The sequence below is a fragment of the Zophobas morio genome, unplaced genomic scaffold, assembly GCF_036711695.1.
Source record: "Zophobas morio isolate AGI-343-1 ecotype UQ-CSIRO unplaced genomic scaffold, CSIRO_AGI_Zmor_V1 ptg000229l, whole genome shotgun sequence".
Taxonomy (NCBI): domain Eukaryota; kingdom Metazoa; phylum Arthropoda; class Insecta; order Coleoptera; family Tenebrionidae; genus Zophobas; species Zophobas morio.
In genome coordinates this window covers 49,123-70,021 of record NW_026972333.1, presented here as the reverse complement: position 1 = coordinate 70,021, position 20,899 = coordinate 49,123, and the positions used below count along the sequence as shown (strand labels likewise).

Here is a 20,899-nt window from a genome sequence, read left to right as displayed (position 1 = left end):
AGTCAAGATTTTAAAGATGAACAATTTACTTTTTTAATAGTGAAGAAAAATAGAATTTATTTATAACTTTGAGCTAAATTAACGAATCCAGAAATTTATTATAACGAATTAAAACTTTGACTTCCACAACTTTATCGATTTATCCTTTTCTAAACTTCCGGAGGCAATTATATTCTCTGTCGGATGGCAGGCGCAGCTAATGACAACATCTGTATGTCAATGAAAAAAACTAAAATTTAATATCTATAAAACTTTAACTGTAAAAATATAAATATTTATACATTTAAAGAAATTTAAAAAAAAAAAACTCAAGGCCATATATCGTAATATATATAACTATTTTTATGTGGTTGTAAAAATTTATGGGTACAATTATAAAAATTTATACAGAAAAAAAGTTTTACTACAGCTTTAATAAATGTTTAAATTCCAAAATTATTACTATTATTATTATTATTATTATCGACTTTCAAGTAAAAAGTAGAAATATATAAGTAATCTTTAACTGTTGCTGTGAAGCGTGTAAAACAAATTTTTATATAAAAATTATTAATTCTACTTTATAGGAAAGTCATACTACAGTCCCCAAAAACTAAATTATGATATTCAATAAAATTTAATGGCGCGCATATACCATTATATAATCCACAAAGTAGTATAAAATAAAGATGTTTAGAATCTTAGAAGATTTAATAAAGTTCTATGGGTTTTTTTAATTAATTTTAAAAACCAACACACCTAGATGAGAAAAAAATATTTAAATATTACTATTATAAATAGATTTTATTAAATTCTTGTTATACCTAGATATAAAATAATAGATAAAATATTTAATTTTTTTTTGAACTTTTTTATTATATTTGTATATTATTAAATGAGCCGGCTGCTATGGATTTACAATTTTTCGCTAGAAAAAAAAGTTTGAGATTAACTACGAGTTTTATGAAGAATTGCTTAGACTTTTTTAAAAAACATATAGAAAGATTTTATTATATAATTTTTTTTATGAAAAGAATAAAATTTTAGTATGGCAGAGTCTCAGATTAACTTTTTTCCCACTCCTTTTTTTAATAAAAACATTGATTTAGCATTCCTAAAAGTAATACTTATTTAAGAAATATATTTTTTTATATAAATTCACTATAATTTAAAAGATTAATGGCATCGTTTTAACGAGCCTTTCGGGCTAAAACTTTTTTTTATTATACTTATATTGCGATAGTTTTTCTAATTATTGAAAGATTAGGTGACTACTAAAAATTTTAATTTTAAAATTTTGTTTAAGACCACCTTTTTATAATGAAAAGTTAAAATATTACCACAGCAAGTTTCTCTATTTTTTTTGTTTTCTCTTTGTTAATTAGATCTTATTTATAAGGCATTTGTATGTTTAAAAATACTGAATGGCTTACTGGAATTTTTTTTAAACTTCACTAACTAATCTACTTTTATCAAACAATTGTCATACCTATTTTTTTTGTTTTCTCTTTAAATAATTTAAGTTTATATGGCATTCATATTTTAAAAATTATTGAATGACTAGCAAAATACTGGAAATTATTTTTTTAACTTCATCTACAAATATTATTTTTTTATAAAAAAGTTACAAACTAAAGACCATATCGTACTTCTCGGTGTAACTTTTTTTTGTTTTTCATTATTTAATTAATTCTATACGGCACTAGTAAATTATTGAAAGAATCAAAACCTAACAGAAATATTTTAAAAATTTTTTTTTTAGGGTTTTCATATTTTTTCTTCATTATTTGATATTGCGTTCATTTTTTAAAAATAAAAAAAGAACTACAAAACTAATAAAATTACTTTTTAAATAATAATTTTTTATAATCCACTAATAATCTTAATCTCTTTTGCAATTGTGTTTCAAAATTTCTGAATGACTAACAATTTTATAGGTTACAATTTTATTTTTGAGATTTCAAATAATATTATACTCGTTGCGTTCAAGTTTTAAATTATTTTAATGACTTACATATTTATGGGAATTTTTCTTAAAAAAAATTTTTATTTCATAGATTGTTTCAGAAATAACTCTTAGGAAACTATAGCGGATTTTTATAAGTATTAATAACTTATAAAAGCTAAAAACTACTGAAGTGGGAGTGGAAGGCACGTAAACCTCTTACAAAAGCAATGCAATCTTAACTAATTTGGGCATTTCGAATTATACAAGAAAAGATCTTTTTAAAATTAATTAATAATAAATTTGTTAACCCCTAGTTTTTCCTTTATTTGAAATTTATTAACTTTCTCATTAATAATTCATAGTTTTTGAAATCTTTTTTTGGTAGTAAATTAGATTTGTCTAATTATTTAATAAAAATTTCAGTTTTTGCTATCATTTTTAAAAAATTAGACAAAAATCTGTGCGTTGCGAAGTTTTTTAAGCGCCCCCTAGATAATAAAGGATCTCTTTCTTCTAAATTCGTTATAATTTATACTTTTCCGGAGTTTATTAAATACAATTTACTTTTATAAAATATTTATTTTTTATATAGATTAGAATTAGCACAAAAACCACATATCCTCCTGTTCTACCTCTTCAAAGTTTTTTAAAAATTCTAAATTCGTCCAAACTTTTTATAAAAAAATTAAATACTTACAAAAAATTTTGCATCTACTCTCAACCAAAATAATCCAACAGTTAACAACAATGCAGAGTTGCTACCGGGGCAAAAGCTACAAACTCTTTTGTAAATTTTTTTCTTTTTAGAAAATTAAATTAAATAAACTTTATTTCAGTAAAGAAAATAAAAAATAGCTTGATATGGTAAAAAAGTTTTTACTTTACCAAAATTTTTAATACTTTTACAGTTAAATATTTATTATTGTGGCACAAATTTTTATAAAAATACTTAGTATAATAAAAAATTAAATAGTAACACTTTTGAATATGAAAAAGGTAGGCAGTTGCTTTTGAAAAAAAGGAGAAAAGTATATTAAAAAAAAATTCAACCTGAATGGCCTTCAAGTATTTGAACAACTTCTCTTGTTTGAAGATCCCACAAATAAATATTATTATCTTCGCTTCCGCTTACCTAATAATAATAAATAATATAAATAAAAAAGAAAAAATATTTGTAACGCTAGTTGGCTTTTTTAATAGTAATAAGTTAATAAATAGCAAGTTAAAAAAAATGTCATGCATATAATAATAATTACTATCCATTTGCCACCAGAAACGCTAAAGTTTGCAAAAATACTATAAGTCGAATTCACGTGGCCAGAATACTTTTTAAGACATTTGCCGTTAATATAGTCCCAAAGACGTAAACGACTAGCCAATAACAATTTGCTTAAATTAAAACGAGAGTGATTGGTTTATATAAATATAATATTAACAATAAACAAAAAAACGTAACAAATTGTTTAATTAATAAAATTGTGATTGGCTAATATTTAAATAATTAACAGGAAAAAAAGAATGTTAATATTTAATAACGACAAAAAAAGTATTTATAATAAAATTCATGACTTACCAATAGAAAATTGTTTTATTTATAAGGTATATGGTTGGACTATATTACAAAATTAATGAAAAATAAAGATTCATGCATAAAAATGCAGGTTTTAAGTGTGTAATATAATAAAAAAATAAGAAAAAAAAATATATATTTAATATAAAAAATATAAGCACTAAAGACACAATTAATTGGCCAATAAAAAACCAGGCAATAACAAACGTTTGATTGGTTAACATATTTATAACATAAAAGCATTAAAGGAATATATACAAATATATTCAGAAAAATTATAAAATATGGCTAAAAATGATTTAGTTATAATATGATATGATTTGTTTAAAGAACTATAGCAAGCTTAAAATATTAATGACTATGACCATAATTATAAACAAAGACAAATATATTTTAAAGTAGTTATTAAAAGCTTTAATAAAACTAACCAATAAAAAGATTTTTATTAATAAAATAATTAGCTTTTAAGAAAAATTATGAAATTAATAATAATATATATTAATAGTAAAAGTCCAAAAATTTTAGCATTAAAATATACAAAAAATAATGTTTAGTGCTTAAATAAATAACAACCAATGAGAAAGTGTTTAATTATAAAAAAATTGATTGGCTTATAATACAAAAAAGAGGAATGTAGTAACTGATATTCACGTTAAATATACTAAACAAGTAAAATAACATATAATAAACTTTATAATAATAATAATAATAAATAAATAAAAAGAAGTAAAAAAAATTAATTATAATTAAGTGTGAATTGTTTAAGCATTAAAATATTAAAATTTTATAAATAGTTCATCATGAAAATAAAAGATAAGTAAGACTACATAAATATATATATTTAATCTATATATACATGTAATAAATAAAAAATTTAATATATAAAAATAGTCATAATGGGAGAGAAAGTTTTGTACAATACTTTAAGTAAGAAAAAGATTTAAGTATAATATTGTAAACTACCCGTTCAAAGTCCCTACAAGAAGGAACTTCCCGTTGGGAGAAAACCTTGCAAAAGAGACTATTTATATAAATTAATATAATAAAATAAAATAAAATTATTACAAAATATTATAATTTTCAATATAAAGCAGTAAAGATAAGAAACAATTACATAATTATTATCATTTGCTTAAATAAAAATAACTTTCTCTTAATAATATTAATTATCTCATTTATTCATTATACTTTATGTGCGAAGACCGCCCAGAAACCACTAACCAAGCACAACCCTTTTAGTATACTTGAAAAGATACTGTTAAAGTTTTGCTTTTACTATATTTATTATTGTTATTTATTTAATATATATCATTATATTAGCAATACTTTAATATAATTTATAGAAAAAACCTGGAGTATTGCTATCTTCAAGCAAAGCTTTCAGGCACTGGCCAGTCGAAGTGTCCCACACACGACTGAATATTAATAAGTTATTATGTACTTCTATTTAAATGCTTTCCTTAAAAAAATATATAATAATAACATTGAAAATTTACTTGAGCATTAATTTATAAGAATATAAACAAGTAAAAATAAAATTTTTGCTTAGTAAATTTTAATATAACAAAGTTGACTATACTATGATAAAGTTTTTTTAATGATTTCATTACTATTATTTATTATACTTAAATATTATTATAAATATATAAACATGTTAATGATGTAAACAAAAAAACCACTAAAAAACTTTACATTATAAATCTAAACAATGAAATGTTTCATCCAATCAAAAATTCTTTTAAAACTAACCAAATTCCATCGAAGCTCGAAGAGACGATCAGCGTGCCATCGCAAGAAAAGTCGACCGCCGTGACGGGATCGGAGTGGGCCGTCAGACTTTTTATGCACTTTCCTGTCTATCAATAATAATAAGTATAAGTAACAATGTGCTTACTTTTTATATAAAAAGTTGCGTTAAAAATTTTTTTATTCACTATTTTTAAACTTTTATTAATACTTTTCTTTTTTTTTTTAACGTTTGAAGTTTTCATAATAGTATAATTTTTAATACAAAAAAAACTGGATGAAAAAAGTTTTCTGTAATTCAATATTAATACGTTGATATAATACTATTTATTTACTATAATATTAAAAATTTGAGTTAATAATTTTTTAAATTATCATTTTTTTACTTTTTGTTAAAATTATATATAAATAGATCTTAAAAATTTTTCTATCTGAAGTAGTTTAAATAAATATTTTATAAATTATTTTTATTATAAACAATAAAAGTTAAAAAACATAAGTACATCCTCGCCTGCATAAATATTCGTATAAAAGTAAAAATAATAAAAATAGTATAGAAATTTTTTTTATACTTAGTAATAATAATTATTTTCATCCACAAGTTTTATACTTTCTTATAGAAAATCGTAATAACAAGTATAAAAATAAAAACAATATAATATATTTTAATCATATAATAAAAGATGTGCTTGTTTATTGTAATTTTACTTTTTAATAATTACTATTTTGTATAAAATTAATATTTATATTATTATTATGAATATATTATAATTTAAAATAAAAATTTGGCTGGAAAAAACTATAAAAAAAGTTTTTTAAAATAAAACTTTAAAAAAAATTTTTAAAGCAGCAGTAAAAGTTTATATATATATTATAATATTTATTCTTAAATTTTACATTTACTACTAATAATTTATTATTATATCAATATTAAACGAAGATTATATATTTATTATTAGTTTTATTATATTTCATAATTAAATGTTTGCGTAGTTCTATTAAAAATTGTATTATAGTATATAAGTACTTAATAATATATTAAAATTGCTATTTTATGAAAATTTTATAATAAAAGCCAAAATAATTTATAAAAAAGTGATAATAATAAATAAATTAAAGTTATATGAAAAGTCTATCGTTATTATTAGTTATTATTAGTTATTATTATTATTATTATTATTATTATTATTATTATTATTATTACCCGAACATCCCATAGTCGTACCGTTTCATCGAAAGAGCCAGAGACAAGAAGATTGGATGGATAATTATAATTTACGCAAAAAACGTATCCGCCGTGGCCAATAAGCGTTCTCACACAGATACCCTGAATATTGTGACACCCAATAGAAACAGTTTAAAAGAACCAATAAGAATTCTTAAATTAGTAAAGAATTTTATAGTAACTTTTATAACCCAAAAAAGCGTGAAACTAAAAAAATATATATATAAAGAAAACTTCATTAAAATCCCAAATTTTAATGGACATATCGTCGCTGGCGCTGGCAAGGTAGCGCGAATCAGAAGACCAGCAACAATCACTCAGCCCAGCGCTGTGCCCCTTCAAAATTTTATAGTAAATTATAAAAGATATAAAAATATTAAGTTTCTATAGTTGTGAACTATTTTTTAAGGAAAAAATATTAATGGACAAATGAATTATAGTAAATAAAAATTTATTATTGAATTATTCACAATTTTTTTAATCAAATCAACAAAATCAAATATAATAAGAAGTTATTAAGTAATCTTTTACAATCGTATAGAAAACTTTCTAAAAGCTAAAAATATTTTTAAAAAAAATATAATTCTAAACAACTCTTAATAAAACTAATATCGATTGCAAAAAATTTAAAGGTCACGATTTTAAAATTTATTTTTTTTAAAAAAGAATCAATTTAACATCTTTTTATAGTATAAAAAAAATTTACTTCCAGGGTTAAATAAAATTGTCCGTTTTGAGAATCCCAAACTTTTATAGTGGAATCCGCTGAAGAACTGGCCAGCCAACAACCATCAGGACTAAATTTTACTGAGGAAATGGATCTTCTATGTCCCTAAAGAAATGTTTCTAGTTATAAGTTTGTTTTTAATAAACTAAATAATCTATAATGGCTCCAAATTAATTTTACTACTAAAAAGTCAGAAATTATTTTACTTTAAATCAATACAAATTATTTTTAAATTATTTTTCAAAAATGATTTGTTAGAATTGAAAAATTAGTTGAATTATATAAAATATTTTTATTTCTCCAATTAATTTTAAGGAAACCAATTTTCTATAGGTAAAAATTTCTATTAAGTCATATATTTTTAAAAGATCTTCCTTGACCCCAAACTAATTACATCTATGTTTATAATAAGTTAAGTTAATAAATTAATTTTTTTTTGAGTTCTAATGTTATAAAAATTAAATTAAAAATTAATAAATTATTTCGAAATAAATTTAATAAATTAAAATTGAGCTAAATTATATTATTAGTTTATCAAACAGAGGTAACTTAAAGAAAACTTAAATAATCAGTTATTTTTTATAATATTGAAAAGAAATATAAACTATAATTTAATTCTTCTGGTTATAAATTATTGTTAAATAAGTTAAATGATCTTCAGAAGCCCAAATTTATGACTTCATAGTTATAAAATTAATTTAATTAAAATAGTGTATTGCATTATTAGTATTATATATCATAAATAACTTGATAGAAACTCACAATTAAGTTTTCTAATAAAAAAACTTTTCACGTTTACTTTTTTTTTAAGGAAACTTATCTTTAATGAAATATTATTTTTATATATAAATTTTTTTATTAAAAAAAGATATTTTAAAAGGACTAACTTAAATACTTGTACAAAGTTATAATTAAAATATAAAAAATAATATTAGCAACTTCTTTGTTTTAAAAACTTGTAAGAAATAATTAATAAAATAATTTTAGAGCAATTGTTTTTTAAAATTGCTTCGCCCTAGTAAGTTCTTCTTTAATTGAAATAATTTAAAACAAATAATTTTTACTTAAACGTAAATTTCGTATAAAACTATAAAGTTTGTTGTACAAAAATTATAATATTTATTTATTACTAATTTATAAAAAGTTAAAAACGAAATACTAAATCTTTAAAACTAAGATAAAACTTGAATCAGAAATTTTTTTTCATTTAAATAAGACGGCAAATAAACTTGCCATTAAAATTAATTGGAAGCAGTAAAATTTATGCCAGTTATGTTAAACGAAAGAAATGCATTATTTATAAATATTTAAAAAAAAAACTAGGAAAGTACATAATATATAGTAAGCTAACATCAAAAATTTGCTAAAATTCATAAAGTGCCAAACTTTAGTTAGAAAGATAAAAAGTGTATTTATTTCTTTACGAAAATGAAAATTTAATACTAATTATAATATTCAGTAGATAATTTATATTGAGCAACTTACCCGCAATGTGTAACAAATTCTATAATTTGGTTTGACCATTCTCCCTATTCTTCAAGTCCCAAAATATTAGAACATTTAAAAACATAATTATATAAAAACATTTATCAGCACCTTAAAAAATAGGTACTTTTAATTTCTACTTTACTATTAAAGAATTCACTATTTATTGAATAACTGAAACATAGTATTCAGATTCTGATTAAATCACTTTAAGTTAAGTTGTAACAGGATAATCTAAAAAGGTTATAGAAACCAAAGTAGTTACTTTATTCATTATATAAAATATAAGTTAAAAAATTATTATATACCAACTTAAAAGACTAAGCAAAAATGTTAATATTAAATAAATTTATAATAAAATTTATATTTAACAGCACAAAGTTTCTTTGACTGTATGTACTTTTTATCACTATTATTACGAGAAGAAAATTTAAGAAATAAAATTGACCAGTAACGAGAATTGTAAATCCTAAAAGGTAGAATAAAATGTGTACAATAAACGCTTTTATACACGAATTTTTATTATTAAAAAAGGGATTTATAAATGCAAAGTACAAAGAAAGAAGGGGCCGCAGGAAAAAGGTTTTAAATAAGCATGTCACACAAATCATGCTATCGTAAATAAAAAAATAAAAATGCAATAATAGGCCGTGTAGTAGGCCAGCCGGTTTGCCCGAGTGGTCCAAGGGGTTCGACTTAAGATCGAATAGACAACGTCTGCGTGAGTTCGAACCTCACAGCCGGCATTGTTCCTTTTTTCGTCCTTTATTTATAAATTCAGTGTCGAGGAAGTGTGTAAAGAAGATACTTCTTTCAACGGAGCTGTGTTTTTTTTGTTATACCTTAAAAATTATTTCTTTTACAGAAACTAAAATGTTAACAGTTTCTAAAGCGCCAACAGATGGAGTTTCTAATCTGCACTTTTCTACTGATTCAAATCATTTAATTGCCTCCTCTTGGGATAAAGTAAAACTATTAAAAAAAAAAATTAAATTAATTACTATATACTAACAATATATAAATAAAAGGGCCTATATCTATATGACAGTAAAGATGGAAAATTACTACAGAAATTCGAGCTAGGAGGGCCCCAGTTGGACTGCTGTTTTACTTATAACAAAGATGAAGCGGCTTCGGTGGGCATGGATAACAGAGTTAATTTGTGAGCAGCATATATATTTTTATTATCACCTATATTGAGTATCTTATTATAGAGTAAACATAGCTCAAAATAAGGTTCAAAGTTTTGGCAATCACGACGACACTATAAGATGCGTGAAGTTTAATAAACCTCGCAAGTTTATTTAACGTTTAAATTAAACAGTTTTATATTTAATTGACTTCATTTTTTTTGTAATATATTTTATTATATAATTTTTTAAATAAAAAGATAACCAGTTGTTGACTGGAAGTTGGGATAGAACTATCCGAATTTGGGATCCACAATCTTTAGAATTTAAATTAATTTCAACCTTACAGCAACCCGACAGGTTATTTATCAAAGTTGTATTTTACATTTTTATGTGAACAGAGTATTATTAATTTATAATAAAAAGTATAATAAAACTTAAAGTTTAATATTTAAATTCTAAACACAAAGAAATTAAAGAAAAAAAATTAGTTTCAAAATAATACTTTTATGAAAAAGAAATTTAAAAAAATTTATATTGAAGTTATTATGTGCTAACAAACTAACAAATTATTTATTAACAGCATTATAATAAAGTTGAATTTACAATTATTTTATTTTTTAACAATATTCTTTTACATATTGTAATAAGTCAAGCCCACGGGAATTTATGAAAATAATTTATATATGCTATAAATTTATTCTTATAATAATAGTAACTAAAATTAATTTTTTTTTTTAAGATTTTAAATAATTAATTTTTCAAGGGTATATACTTTAAGCACCGTCGAGAATTATTTGGTGGTGGGGACCGCCTCCCGTCACGTGTGGATTTGGGATTTGAGAAATACTTCCCATCCAATTCAGAAAAGAGAGAGTTCTCTAAAGCATCAAACTCGTTATATTTGTTGCTTCCTCAATGGAAAAGGTAAAATATTGGTTTTGATTTAGTTGAAAACTAGAAAAATTTTAATTTTTATTAAAAAAAGAGAATCACAAAATTAAAAAAATATACAAAAAAAGTAATTTCTAATTTTGCATTTTATTTATACATATTAATAATAATGATAAAGCTTAAACTATTAGTAGTTCTTATAGTTGTTGCTCTCCTGTTGGAAAAGGTATAAGAAAATTGATCTGGTTAAAAGTTAAAAGTTTTCTAATAACTTATTTAAAGAAGGAAATTTTAAGAGGATATTACATTAAATTTATTAAAATATATAAATTATAAATAATTTTATTTTTTACATTATTTAACTTTAATACCGTATATTTGCTGCTTAGAAAAATTTGTTTTGGTTTTTGTTTTGGTTTAGGTGAAAGTTAAAAAGTTTTTTAATAAAACTTTAAAAAAGGAAAATAATAAATTTACGATAAAAAAATATTAAATCAATTTAAGAATTTATGTATATTTTTATTTTATAATATATAAACAATAGTTTCAGATTATGTAGTTATTAAACTATTTATACTCCTAAAATTTGCTGCTTTTATCTAGAAAAATCTGTTTGGAATTCAAGTAAAGTAAAAAAGTTTTATAGTAAAGCTATAAAAAAAAAAAAGGAAACCATTAATTAATAAAAAAAAAAAATACTAAATTTTTTTTTAAAATTTTATATATATATTTTTAATTATATTTTATAAATAGTAATTCTGTAAAGTTTAGGTATGAAATTATTTATACGGAGAACATATCATAAGATTTCCTTTTTATAATATTTTTTAAATTTATTAATTTTTTTATTTATTAAGGAATGATTGAAAAATTAGTAATACTTATGAATTTTAAAAATCTACAACTATTTGAAGCTAATAAGTCGTATTTTTTACTTTCTATTATATTTTTTTATTAATTCAATAATAAACATTTTTGCATTTGAAATTTTAATTTTTTGAAAAAAGTATTTTTATTAATATAAAAATCTTTTTTTATTTTCTTTATATTTATGTCTAAATTTATAAATTATAATATTTATATGAACAGCACTAATATTTTTTTATAATAAATTTTTATTATTGTTATGCATATCAACTTTTTCTTTTAAATTATAAAAATGATTATTATTTTTTTTATTAATAAACATTATAAAAAAATAGTTTTGTGTTAAATATAAATTTTATTTTTAATTATTTTTTAATATTTTAATATATATAAATTATAATTTATAAAATTTATTAGTAAATTATTTTTTTAATGAACTTTACATTTTTCACTTATTTTATTGAATTAATTTTAAATTTTTATGAAAAAGTTTCGTAATAATTTATAATTTTAATAAAATATTTTTAATAATAATTTTATTTATATAAACTTTACATGATATTAAGTTAAATTTTATTTTTTATTTACTTTTTATTATTTTTTTCAAAAGATTTTTAACATTTTCCTTCTATAAAAAAATTATTACTATTTTATATATTAATTTTATAAAGATATTTTGTTATAATTAGTTAATGTTTACTTTTTACTCGTAAAATGTTGGAGTTGACTTTGATGAAGCACGTTTACATATATCCTTGTCACCTGTCATAGCACGTGCCCCTATGTTTGTCCCACATTTTCAACATTTTGTATATTTTATGCACTCCTCCTTTTTTTCTCCGTCACAGTTCACCTTAACTTCTTTGCAATATTATTAAATTTCGCACCTTTTTTATTTTCTATTACTAATTTTATACTTATTCTCAATATTTTGAATTTTACTATTTAGAAAGTCTCAACATATTTTTATTTAATTTTTTTATACATATAAAAAATTATTAATTTTTGAAAATAAATTTTTTTAACAAAAACTTTTTTAGTAAATTTTTAAGTTGTTTTTGAAAATGTTTAAATTTTTAAGTGTATTATTTACTTTAATATTAAAAAGAAAAAGTCGTTACATTTTTTTTTAATACAAATTATTCTTACGTTTGATTTAATATAGAAACTTTATTAAAATTGTGTATTTTTTTTAATAAAAATTTTATTTTCTAATTAGTTTTATAGGTTTTAAGTTTTATATAGCAAATACAATTATTTTTATATAAATAAAGTTTTTATATTATTTTTTTACTGAACTATTGAAAATTATTATGATATTAATATTTTTTTTTAATATTCAAGTACTTTATTAGAATTTTTTAATTTTTTTCTATTAAAAGCTGAAAATCATTTAAGAAATAAATGATATAATAATTTTGTTAGAAGGAAATTATTTTGCATTTCTTTTTTTTACTTTTTATAATTAGTTTAGCAATAAAGTAAATTTATTAGAGAAAGAGTAAAAACGTTGCTTGTTGAATATTTTTTATTAAAGAAAATTATATTAAAAGAAATCGTTAATATTATAGTACTATTATAATTCTATTAATAATTATAATAGTTATTATAACTATTATAATATAATATTATATTCTAACAATATTAATATAATAATAAATAATAATTATAATGCAGTAATCTAAATAATAATTATTATAATAATAAGAATGCGCAATTTTTAAGTATAATAGTGTTAGTATAACATAAATATTGTTTAGAAAATAATAAAATATTGAAATAAAAAATTTTATTGCAGTAATAATGATTTTAATAATAACAATATGCGCTTTTACTATAATATAACAACAAAATTAATAAAATACAATATTACACATAATTACAGTAATAATAATAATAATATGCGCACTTATTAAAGTAAAAAATTATTATAATTTTACTAATGAATATTATTTTAAACAATAAATTATATAAAATAATAAAATATTGAAATAAAAAATAATTAGTAGTAAAAATAATGTGTGCGAAAATTACTATTTTCATTATAATAATAATAATAAAATAATAAAATATTCATAATATAAAATATTTTTGTATAACAATGCTAACGCGCAATTACGTAAGTAAAATAATACTCAGCACTAACGAGTACTTTCTTTATTAAAACAATAAAATATTATACTTATAAAAAACAGTTATAAAAGTTGTAGTTCATTACTATAATACTAATAATTAGTGTATAAATAAATAATAAATAGTAGTAAAAACAATAATAAATAATAAATAATAAAAGGCTATGCGCACTGCTCCATTGAAGGGCGAGTGGCTGTTGAATTTTTTGATCTGAACTCTCAATCAAAGCGATATGCTTTTAAGTGCCATCGAAGTGTGAAAGATGGTTTTTATTTTTTTATATAAAAATATTATAATATTTTATATAGATATCAATTTTATAGTAAAAACTATTTTTTTATTTACTTTTTATAAAAAATAGCAAAGAACTTTTTTCTTCTTTATCATTGTATATATTTATTATCGGGTTTACTTTATTGATAGACTCTTTAAAATTGTCTTTAAGCCAATAAAATGGGAAAAAAATAGTTAAAAAAACTTATATTTGGTCGAAAAAAAAATTATTTAAAATTTTATAAAATATTTTTATCACTTTTTTCGCGTATTATTTTTATTGGAGAATAAAAATTCACACATTTTATTGGCCAAATTTTTCGTATCATCTTGCAAATTTAAAGAAAAAGCTTTTCAAATCCGTATTGGCTAAAAAATTTACATTTTCATTATTTCCAATTCATCAAATTTATTTATTAAAAACAGTTTTGGTGAGAATTTTTTTATTAAATATTTTCTTATTAATGGAAAAATAAAAATTATTTTATTTGCTTATAATTACGTCTTAAAAATTAATATAAAATAAAAAAAGTTATAAAATAAAAAATTCGTAAAATATAAAAACTGTTATTTATAAATTTTTCGGCAGACAATATTATATAATCTAAAGTAGTAGCGGTGCAACAATAAAAAGTTTTATTTATTTTATTTTAACCAATCAAATTATATATTATCATCGTTGTTATCATTATTTTGCTGCTGGACTTCTTTCGTTTTGGATAATGAAGGAAACAATAAACTTTATTTATATGTTCAGAAGTAATTGCTACAAAAAGGTAAGTTAGTGCCCTTTTAATAGTGCCGTAGAAATTGATATATTATTGGGAAAAAGGTAATTAATAAAAAATAAAAAGTTTTCACTATTTATTAGTATTTACATTTTATTGTTTTTAAAAATAATTTTACTGGACAAAAAGTTATTTTTTAAGAACTATAGAGTATCAACAAATAAAACTTTTTATTTTTTATAACTATTTTCATCCACATAATTCAAGCGTTTAGTAAAAAATGATGCGTCTTTTATTGTTTTGTCCAATCAGAAATGCTAATTAGACTTTTTATCGTTTATTATATTTTTATTGGCTAAAATTTAGATTTGAAAATTTTTAGTGGTAATTTTATGTACTACTATTTTTATTGTGTTATTTGTAGGAAAATTTGCTACTAATAAGCCGTAACATACTTTATAAGTATTGCTGTACACAAATTTCTTAACAAAAAAAACTTCATAAGTTCAGGTAAACCCGAATATTTTCCTGTCCAATAGAAATTAATAAATATTTTATCCATACAAAACTAATTTCTTATAATTTTATATTTTTTTTTTCTTTTTTATCAATTTTCTTAATTTGCTTAAAAAACTCTATTAGTCCTTTAAATTTTTTTAACTTTGTGTATATTTCTCGATATTATTTTTATATTTTTAAAATTCTTTTAAAATTTTATATATATATAAAATATTAAACTTTTCTTTTTTAGATGTTTAATCAATTATTTTTAAAATAACAATTTTTTATAAAAATTAATTATTTACAAGCAATAATAAATATTATTTTATAAAGTTAAACAATTTTCTGTGCGTTACTTATAAGTTTTTCATTATTTTTGGTTCATAGGGGTGCCCACCATTTATCCAATAAACGCTTTAGCTTTCCATCCAGTTTACCACACCTTGGCTACTGGAGGCAGTGACGGAACTGTTTGTCTTTCATATTTTTATATGATATTTATTATAAGTAAAAATAATATAATGTAAAATTAACTTCAACTAGTATTGTTGTGAACTATTTTTATTAAAATAATAAATAAATATACAAAAAAAGTGATATGAAAAAACATATTTAAATTTTATAAATTATTTTATATCACTAATAATTATGTATCACAATTTTTTTTAATGCAACCTTTTATGTAAATAACAATATCCAAATAATTTTCATTACTTTCTGAAATTTTATGTTATAATAATAATGCATAATTTTTTTGAAATATAGAAAAAGTAGATACAAAATAACATACACAAGAAGTTTTTAATAATATTTTTAATACCTTAACAATATTTTGAAACAATTTTTTTTTCTTGCAAATTTATTATGAAAATAACTTTTAATATAAATATATAATTTTAAACTTTAAAAATAAGAAATAATAACACCTCAAACTTTTTTATAGCAATATATACAATATTAATGAATATTAATGAATATATTAGAAAACATAATAAAGAACATTTTTAATTATAGTTATTACTTATTATACTATATTTAAAAAAGTATTATTGAGTAAATAAACTGATTACTTCTATTTTTATATCTCTACGTTATTCTTTTTTTAATATTATTTGTTATAATAAACAAATTTTTAACGAACTTTCATGGAAAGTATATTTTTATTAAAAAATATAAAGTTGGATATTTCTATAAATAAAGATAAATTATTATAATATTAAACTTATTTATAATTAAAAATATTGTAATAATTTTTTTTATTTATATTATATAAATAAAAAAACAGTTATTATTATATATTGGATTTTTTTAATAACTTTTTCATTGTTGCTTCTTTTATATAAATTTGGTTATTACCATGAATAGATATAAAAAGTTTTTTATATTTTACTTATTACGTATATAAATATTTATATTAAATATATTTTCTATTAGAAAATATTAACAACTTTTCTATTCTCACTTTATATTAATTTGAATATTATTAGAAATAAATATAAAACTTTTTTATATTGTTAACTAATTTATATAAAGTTGAGTAATACTATGAATATATGATAAGTTTTTTTTATTGTTAATTATTTTTTATAAATACCTTTTTTACATTTTTTTTAAAAAAAACATAAAAACTGTTTTTATTATAACTTATTATTTTAAAAAGTATTAAAAAAATATAATTAATAATATTGTTACTTATTTTATATTAAAAATTTAATTTATAATGAAATTTTTTTGAAGTCAAAGAAAAATTGAATATTATTATAAATAAATAAAAAAAACATTTATATTATATTTTGGTTAAAATATTTATAGAAATATTATCATTATTACTTAATTCACCCTAATAAACTTGTTATAAAAGTTATATTACACAGCTTAAAAAATATCAATAAGAATGGAATATATAATTAACATATTCTTATAAAATTCTGGGACGAATCTAAAAATGTACGAAACGTGTAATAATCGTATCAGAATAATATACAATTCACTTCGAACGCGTTAATAAAAAGAGGGATAGTAAGTTCAATACAAGATTAACAGATTAATAATTAAAAATAATAATAAGAAATATAATAAAAGTTGCTTTAATTTTGTATAGTACGGAAGGGCTTATCGACTCAAGACTCTGCCTCGAAGTTATGAGTTGTAAGCCTCAACTAAGGAAAAGATACGCACTAACAGGGAGAAACGCGCCGACTTTTTTTTTTTTAATGAACTATGGAGTAAACGGTGTGGCCTAGCTGACTGCGCTTTTTGCTATACTAAAATGATAGTGTTATTATCCAATATATTATATATATTCGCGCCGTTTCTGGCCGTATACCGACCAGTAGAGTGTCGAAAACGGACACGTAGCCAGTAGGAATCATAGAATTATGTTGCCTATTTTACCCAACGAATCCAAATACAGAAAAGGTACCAAAAAGAGAATACAAATGACCTCCCCTCGTAAATAAGAGTATTGCCCTCGCTCATTACGTCAGTCTTTCACTCTCTTACTAACTAGCAGGTGTAGTGTACCTCGATTGTAGCGCTATATTCTGTGTTCGCAAAAGAGCATTTTATCGGTTCTTATTGGTGAATGTTGACATTTTCAGTGTTTTTACTGCATTTTGCTGGCGTAACCCGGTGCCCCAGCGCGTGACTCATCGTACCACCCAATGACCCGCTTGTTCCAAATAAAATAATAATGAATATTATTTTAAATAAAATATAATTCTTTATTTAGAAAATTTATTTATTAAAAATTATGATAACTTCCATCCTTGTTGCTTATATACTAATTTTTAGTCTTTTGAATATTAAAATAATTCTACATGAGACTTTTAAGAAATATATAAAAGTTTTTCAGTAAATTATTAAAACTTTTTTGTTTATTATTGTATGAACACTAAACAAACTTTTATTATACTTATATTTATATCACTTCTAAAATACTTTGTACAATTATACTCAATAATTAATACATAAGCAAACTCCAATAGATATTAAATATTGCTATTCACTTTTATTAATACTATTATATTTTTTTTTTGTACAGTAAAACTTAATATTTTCTCGAATTTTTATAAATAGTAATAAACTACTTATTAAGCAGTAAATGTAGTAAATTTTTTTTAATAAAAAAATGAAAAACGGTAAACTTTAATATTTAATAATTTTTTATGTTTATATTTATATTTATAAAATACTAATATACATTTATATTTACTATCCTGATAATTTTATTATTTATTTTTTTCTTTTTATTTATAACTTATAAACTTTTTTATAGTGATAACTTTAATATTAATATAAAATTATATTATTATTTACAAATAAGAAAATTTTACTTATGCTTATATTTTATATATTATTTTACTATTTATTAATAATATGTAAACTACTAAAGATATTATTTATAACTATTATTTATAATAACTCTTTTATTATGTTTACTTTTATTAATAATAAATAGTTATATATTTTTTTTAAAAAAAATTAAATAGTCGTATAAAAAATTTTTATACATAATTAATATTAGATAACTTTTATTAAAGCGCTTACTTCTTTATATTTTAATCATATTTCCGAAAAACTATAAAAAATTATACAAAATATCATAAATAATAAATAATATTATTAAATATTTATTTAAAACTTTTATTATAAGTTTTGTAACAAACAACTTTTATAAATAATAAATCTTTTTATTTCTTATGTATATTAAAACTTTTCTTAATATTTATAAAAAAATTTTATAAATTCATATAAAGTATTATAAATAATAAATATATTGCTATTCTATAATTTTTTTTTAAAACGTTCAATATTACTTTTATAAAAAACTTCAGAAAGTTTTATAATAAATATTATACATAACAAACCTTTATTGAAACTTATATAAATATGTTTATATATAACTGAAAGAAACTTCTATAAATAATATAATGTCTTATAAAAACATAATAAAACTTTTTCTTTCTTATTTATTGAAAATTTTATTGCCATTTAAATATAAAAATTGAGGAAAATATTATAAATCATAAATATTATTATATAGTTATTATCAGAAAATTTTTATTACTGGTTTATGTAAAAAACTTTTAAAAGTATTATAAATATATTAATAATGATTATTACTAGATATTTATATTATAAAATGAAACTTTATTTTTCATATATTATTATTATTTTTTTATTTTTGATAAGGTTTATTCTTGGGACCTTTGCGCTAAGCGAAAAATACAACGCCTTGAAAAGTTATTATTACTATTATTATTATTATTACCATTATTATTTTTATAATAGCATTATTATTACCAATATTATTAATACTTTTATTATTAAGCTTTCCTCAAGGGGTTTCTTCTCTTGCATTTACTGGAAACGGAGATGTTTTGGCTGTTTCTTCTTCATATACTTTTGAAGAAGGAGAAAAAGAGTAAACTTTTTGTGCATCTATAAAAATATATATTTATTATTATTATTATTATTATTATTATTATTATTATTATTATTATTATTATTATTATTATTATTATTATTATTAATTATTTTTATTATTATATTAAGGAAACTTTTTTTATTATAAATTCTTCTTATGATTGTTAAAAAACTTTTTTATTTTAATTGTAAATAACTTTTTTAATAACTTAAAAATTTATTTTTTTATTGTTATTATTATTGTTATAAAAAGTTTACAATCTTTTTTAAGAAATCTTAAAGAATATCATGTTGAAATAAAAAAAATAAAAAAAATTTCGAAAAGTTAAAAAAAAAAAGAATCTTTTTTAAGAAAATTGTGATTATTTTTTTTTGAAATTAAATTGATTTATGTTATGATTGTTTGTTGCCACTATTTATAATACTGAATGATTTTTTAACTTAAAATATATTTATTATATTTGTTTGAAATTTTTTTGAATAAAATTTAATTTTTATTATTTATTTTTTATTTAGAATAAAACCAGAAGATGCCATTTTTTTAAAAAAAGTTTTGCCTTCAGAATTTCAAAATTACTAAACTCTAAAATTTGTAAAGCAAAAGTTGTAAAAATTAAGCACGAAATCTATTTTGTAAAATAAATTGATTAATAAAATCTTGTATATTTTTTAACACTAAAAAATTTTTTGAATAATTTTCTGGTTATAAATTTCATAAGATTAATATTAAAAAAAAGATTGGCTACTTTAAACTTATTTTTAACTTAAAATTTATATTTTTCGTTCTACGTTAGAGAAACCGAAGTAAAACTTTTTAGATGAACATCGGAAAAGAGAAAAAATTTACTACAACTTTCATCAAGAAACTTTAATTTCAACTGTAAAAACGACTTCCATATTTCTTTTATAAAGAAATTCTTCGCGTTAAACAGCATTAAAATCTTTTTTGGGGTTTAAATAATTAAGCCGCTATCGATTTTTATTGTAAACTTCTAAGTGACGCGTACTTCACTTTGTATAGAGAATTAATTATAATAAAAGAAGGAATAACTTTTTCTAGAATTGATGAAAAACTAACACAATTATTTAAGTTCAATTTAAAATGAAGGCAAAGCACGGGAAGTCTTATAATAATAAATGAAAGATTTAATTTTGGCTTAATTTTTACCAGCACAAATAGTATATATACAAATTCTAAATCGGTTTGTTTTTATAATTAGTTATATTTAAACAATAAATAAAAAAAATTAACAAGAAATATTGTG

At 19.9% G+C, this 20,899-nt stretch overlaps 1 protein-coding gene, 2 long non-coding RNA genes and 1 other non-coding gene across 4 annotated transcripts; 3 read left to right on the top strand and 1 right to left on the bottom strand.

The window, feature by feature from the left end:
* Window positions 1-108: 108 nt before the first annotated feature.
* On the bottom strand, window positions 109-8,826 carry LOC135146489 (WD repeat-containing protein 5-like). The gene is made up of 11 exons (XM_064078629.1): window positions 8,792-8,826; window positions 8,681-8,729; window positions 7,175-7,300; window positions 6,703-6,804; window positions 6,448-6,570; window positions 5,247-5,353; window positions 4,848-4,912; window positions 4,461-4,518; window positions 3,184-3,298; window positions 2,978-3,059; window positions 109-209 (listed from the first exon to the last, which is right to left on the bottom strand). Exons 2-11 carry the CDS (start codon window positions 8,717-8,719, stop codon window positions 109-111), a joined length of 918 nt encoding a protein of 305 aa, XP_063934699.1. The 5' UTR covers window positions 8,720-8,729; window positions 8,792-8,826.
* A 517-nt stretch (window positions 8,827-9,343) lies between these two features.
* Window positions 9,344-9,426, top strand: Trnal-uaa (transfer RNA leucine (anticodon UAA)). Its single transcript has one exon. It is a non-coding gene; the product is annotated as a tRNA-Leu (tRNA).
* A 668-nt stretch (window positions 9,427-10,094) lies between these two features.
* On the top strand, window positions 10,095-15,680 carry LOC135146475 (uncharacterized). Its single transcript, XR_010283836.1, has 4 exons — window positions 10,095-10,170; window positions 10,577-10,737; window positions 13,865-13,969; window positions 15,594-15,680. It is a non-coding gene; the product is annotated as an uncharacterized LOC135146475 (long non-coding RNA).
* Window positions 15,681-19,400: 3,720 nt separating this feature from the next.
* LOC135146476 (uncharacterized) lies at window positions 19,401-19,632 on the top strand. Its single transcript, XR_010283837.1, has 2 exons — window positions 19,401-19,450; window positions 19,540-19,632. It is a non-coding gene; the product is annotated as an uncharacterized LOC135146476 (long non-coding RNA).
* The last annotated feature ends 1,267 nt before the right edge of the window (window positions 19,633-20,899 follow it).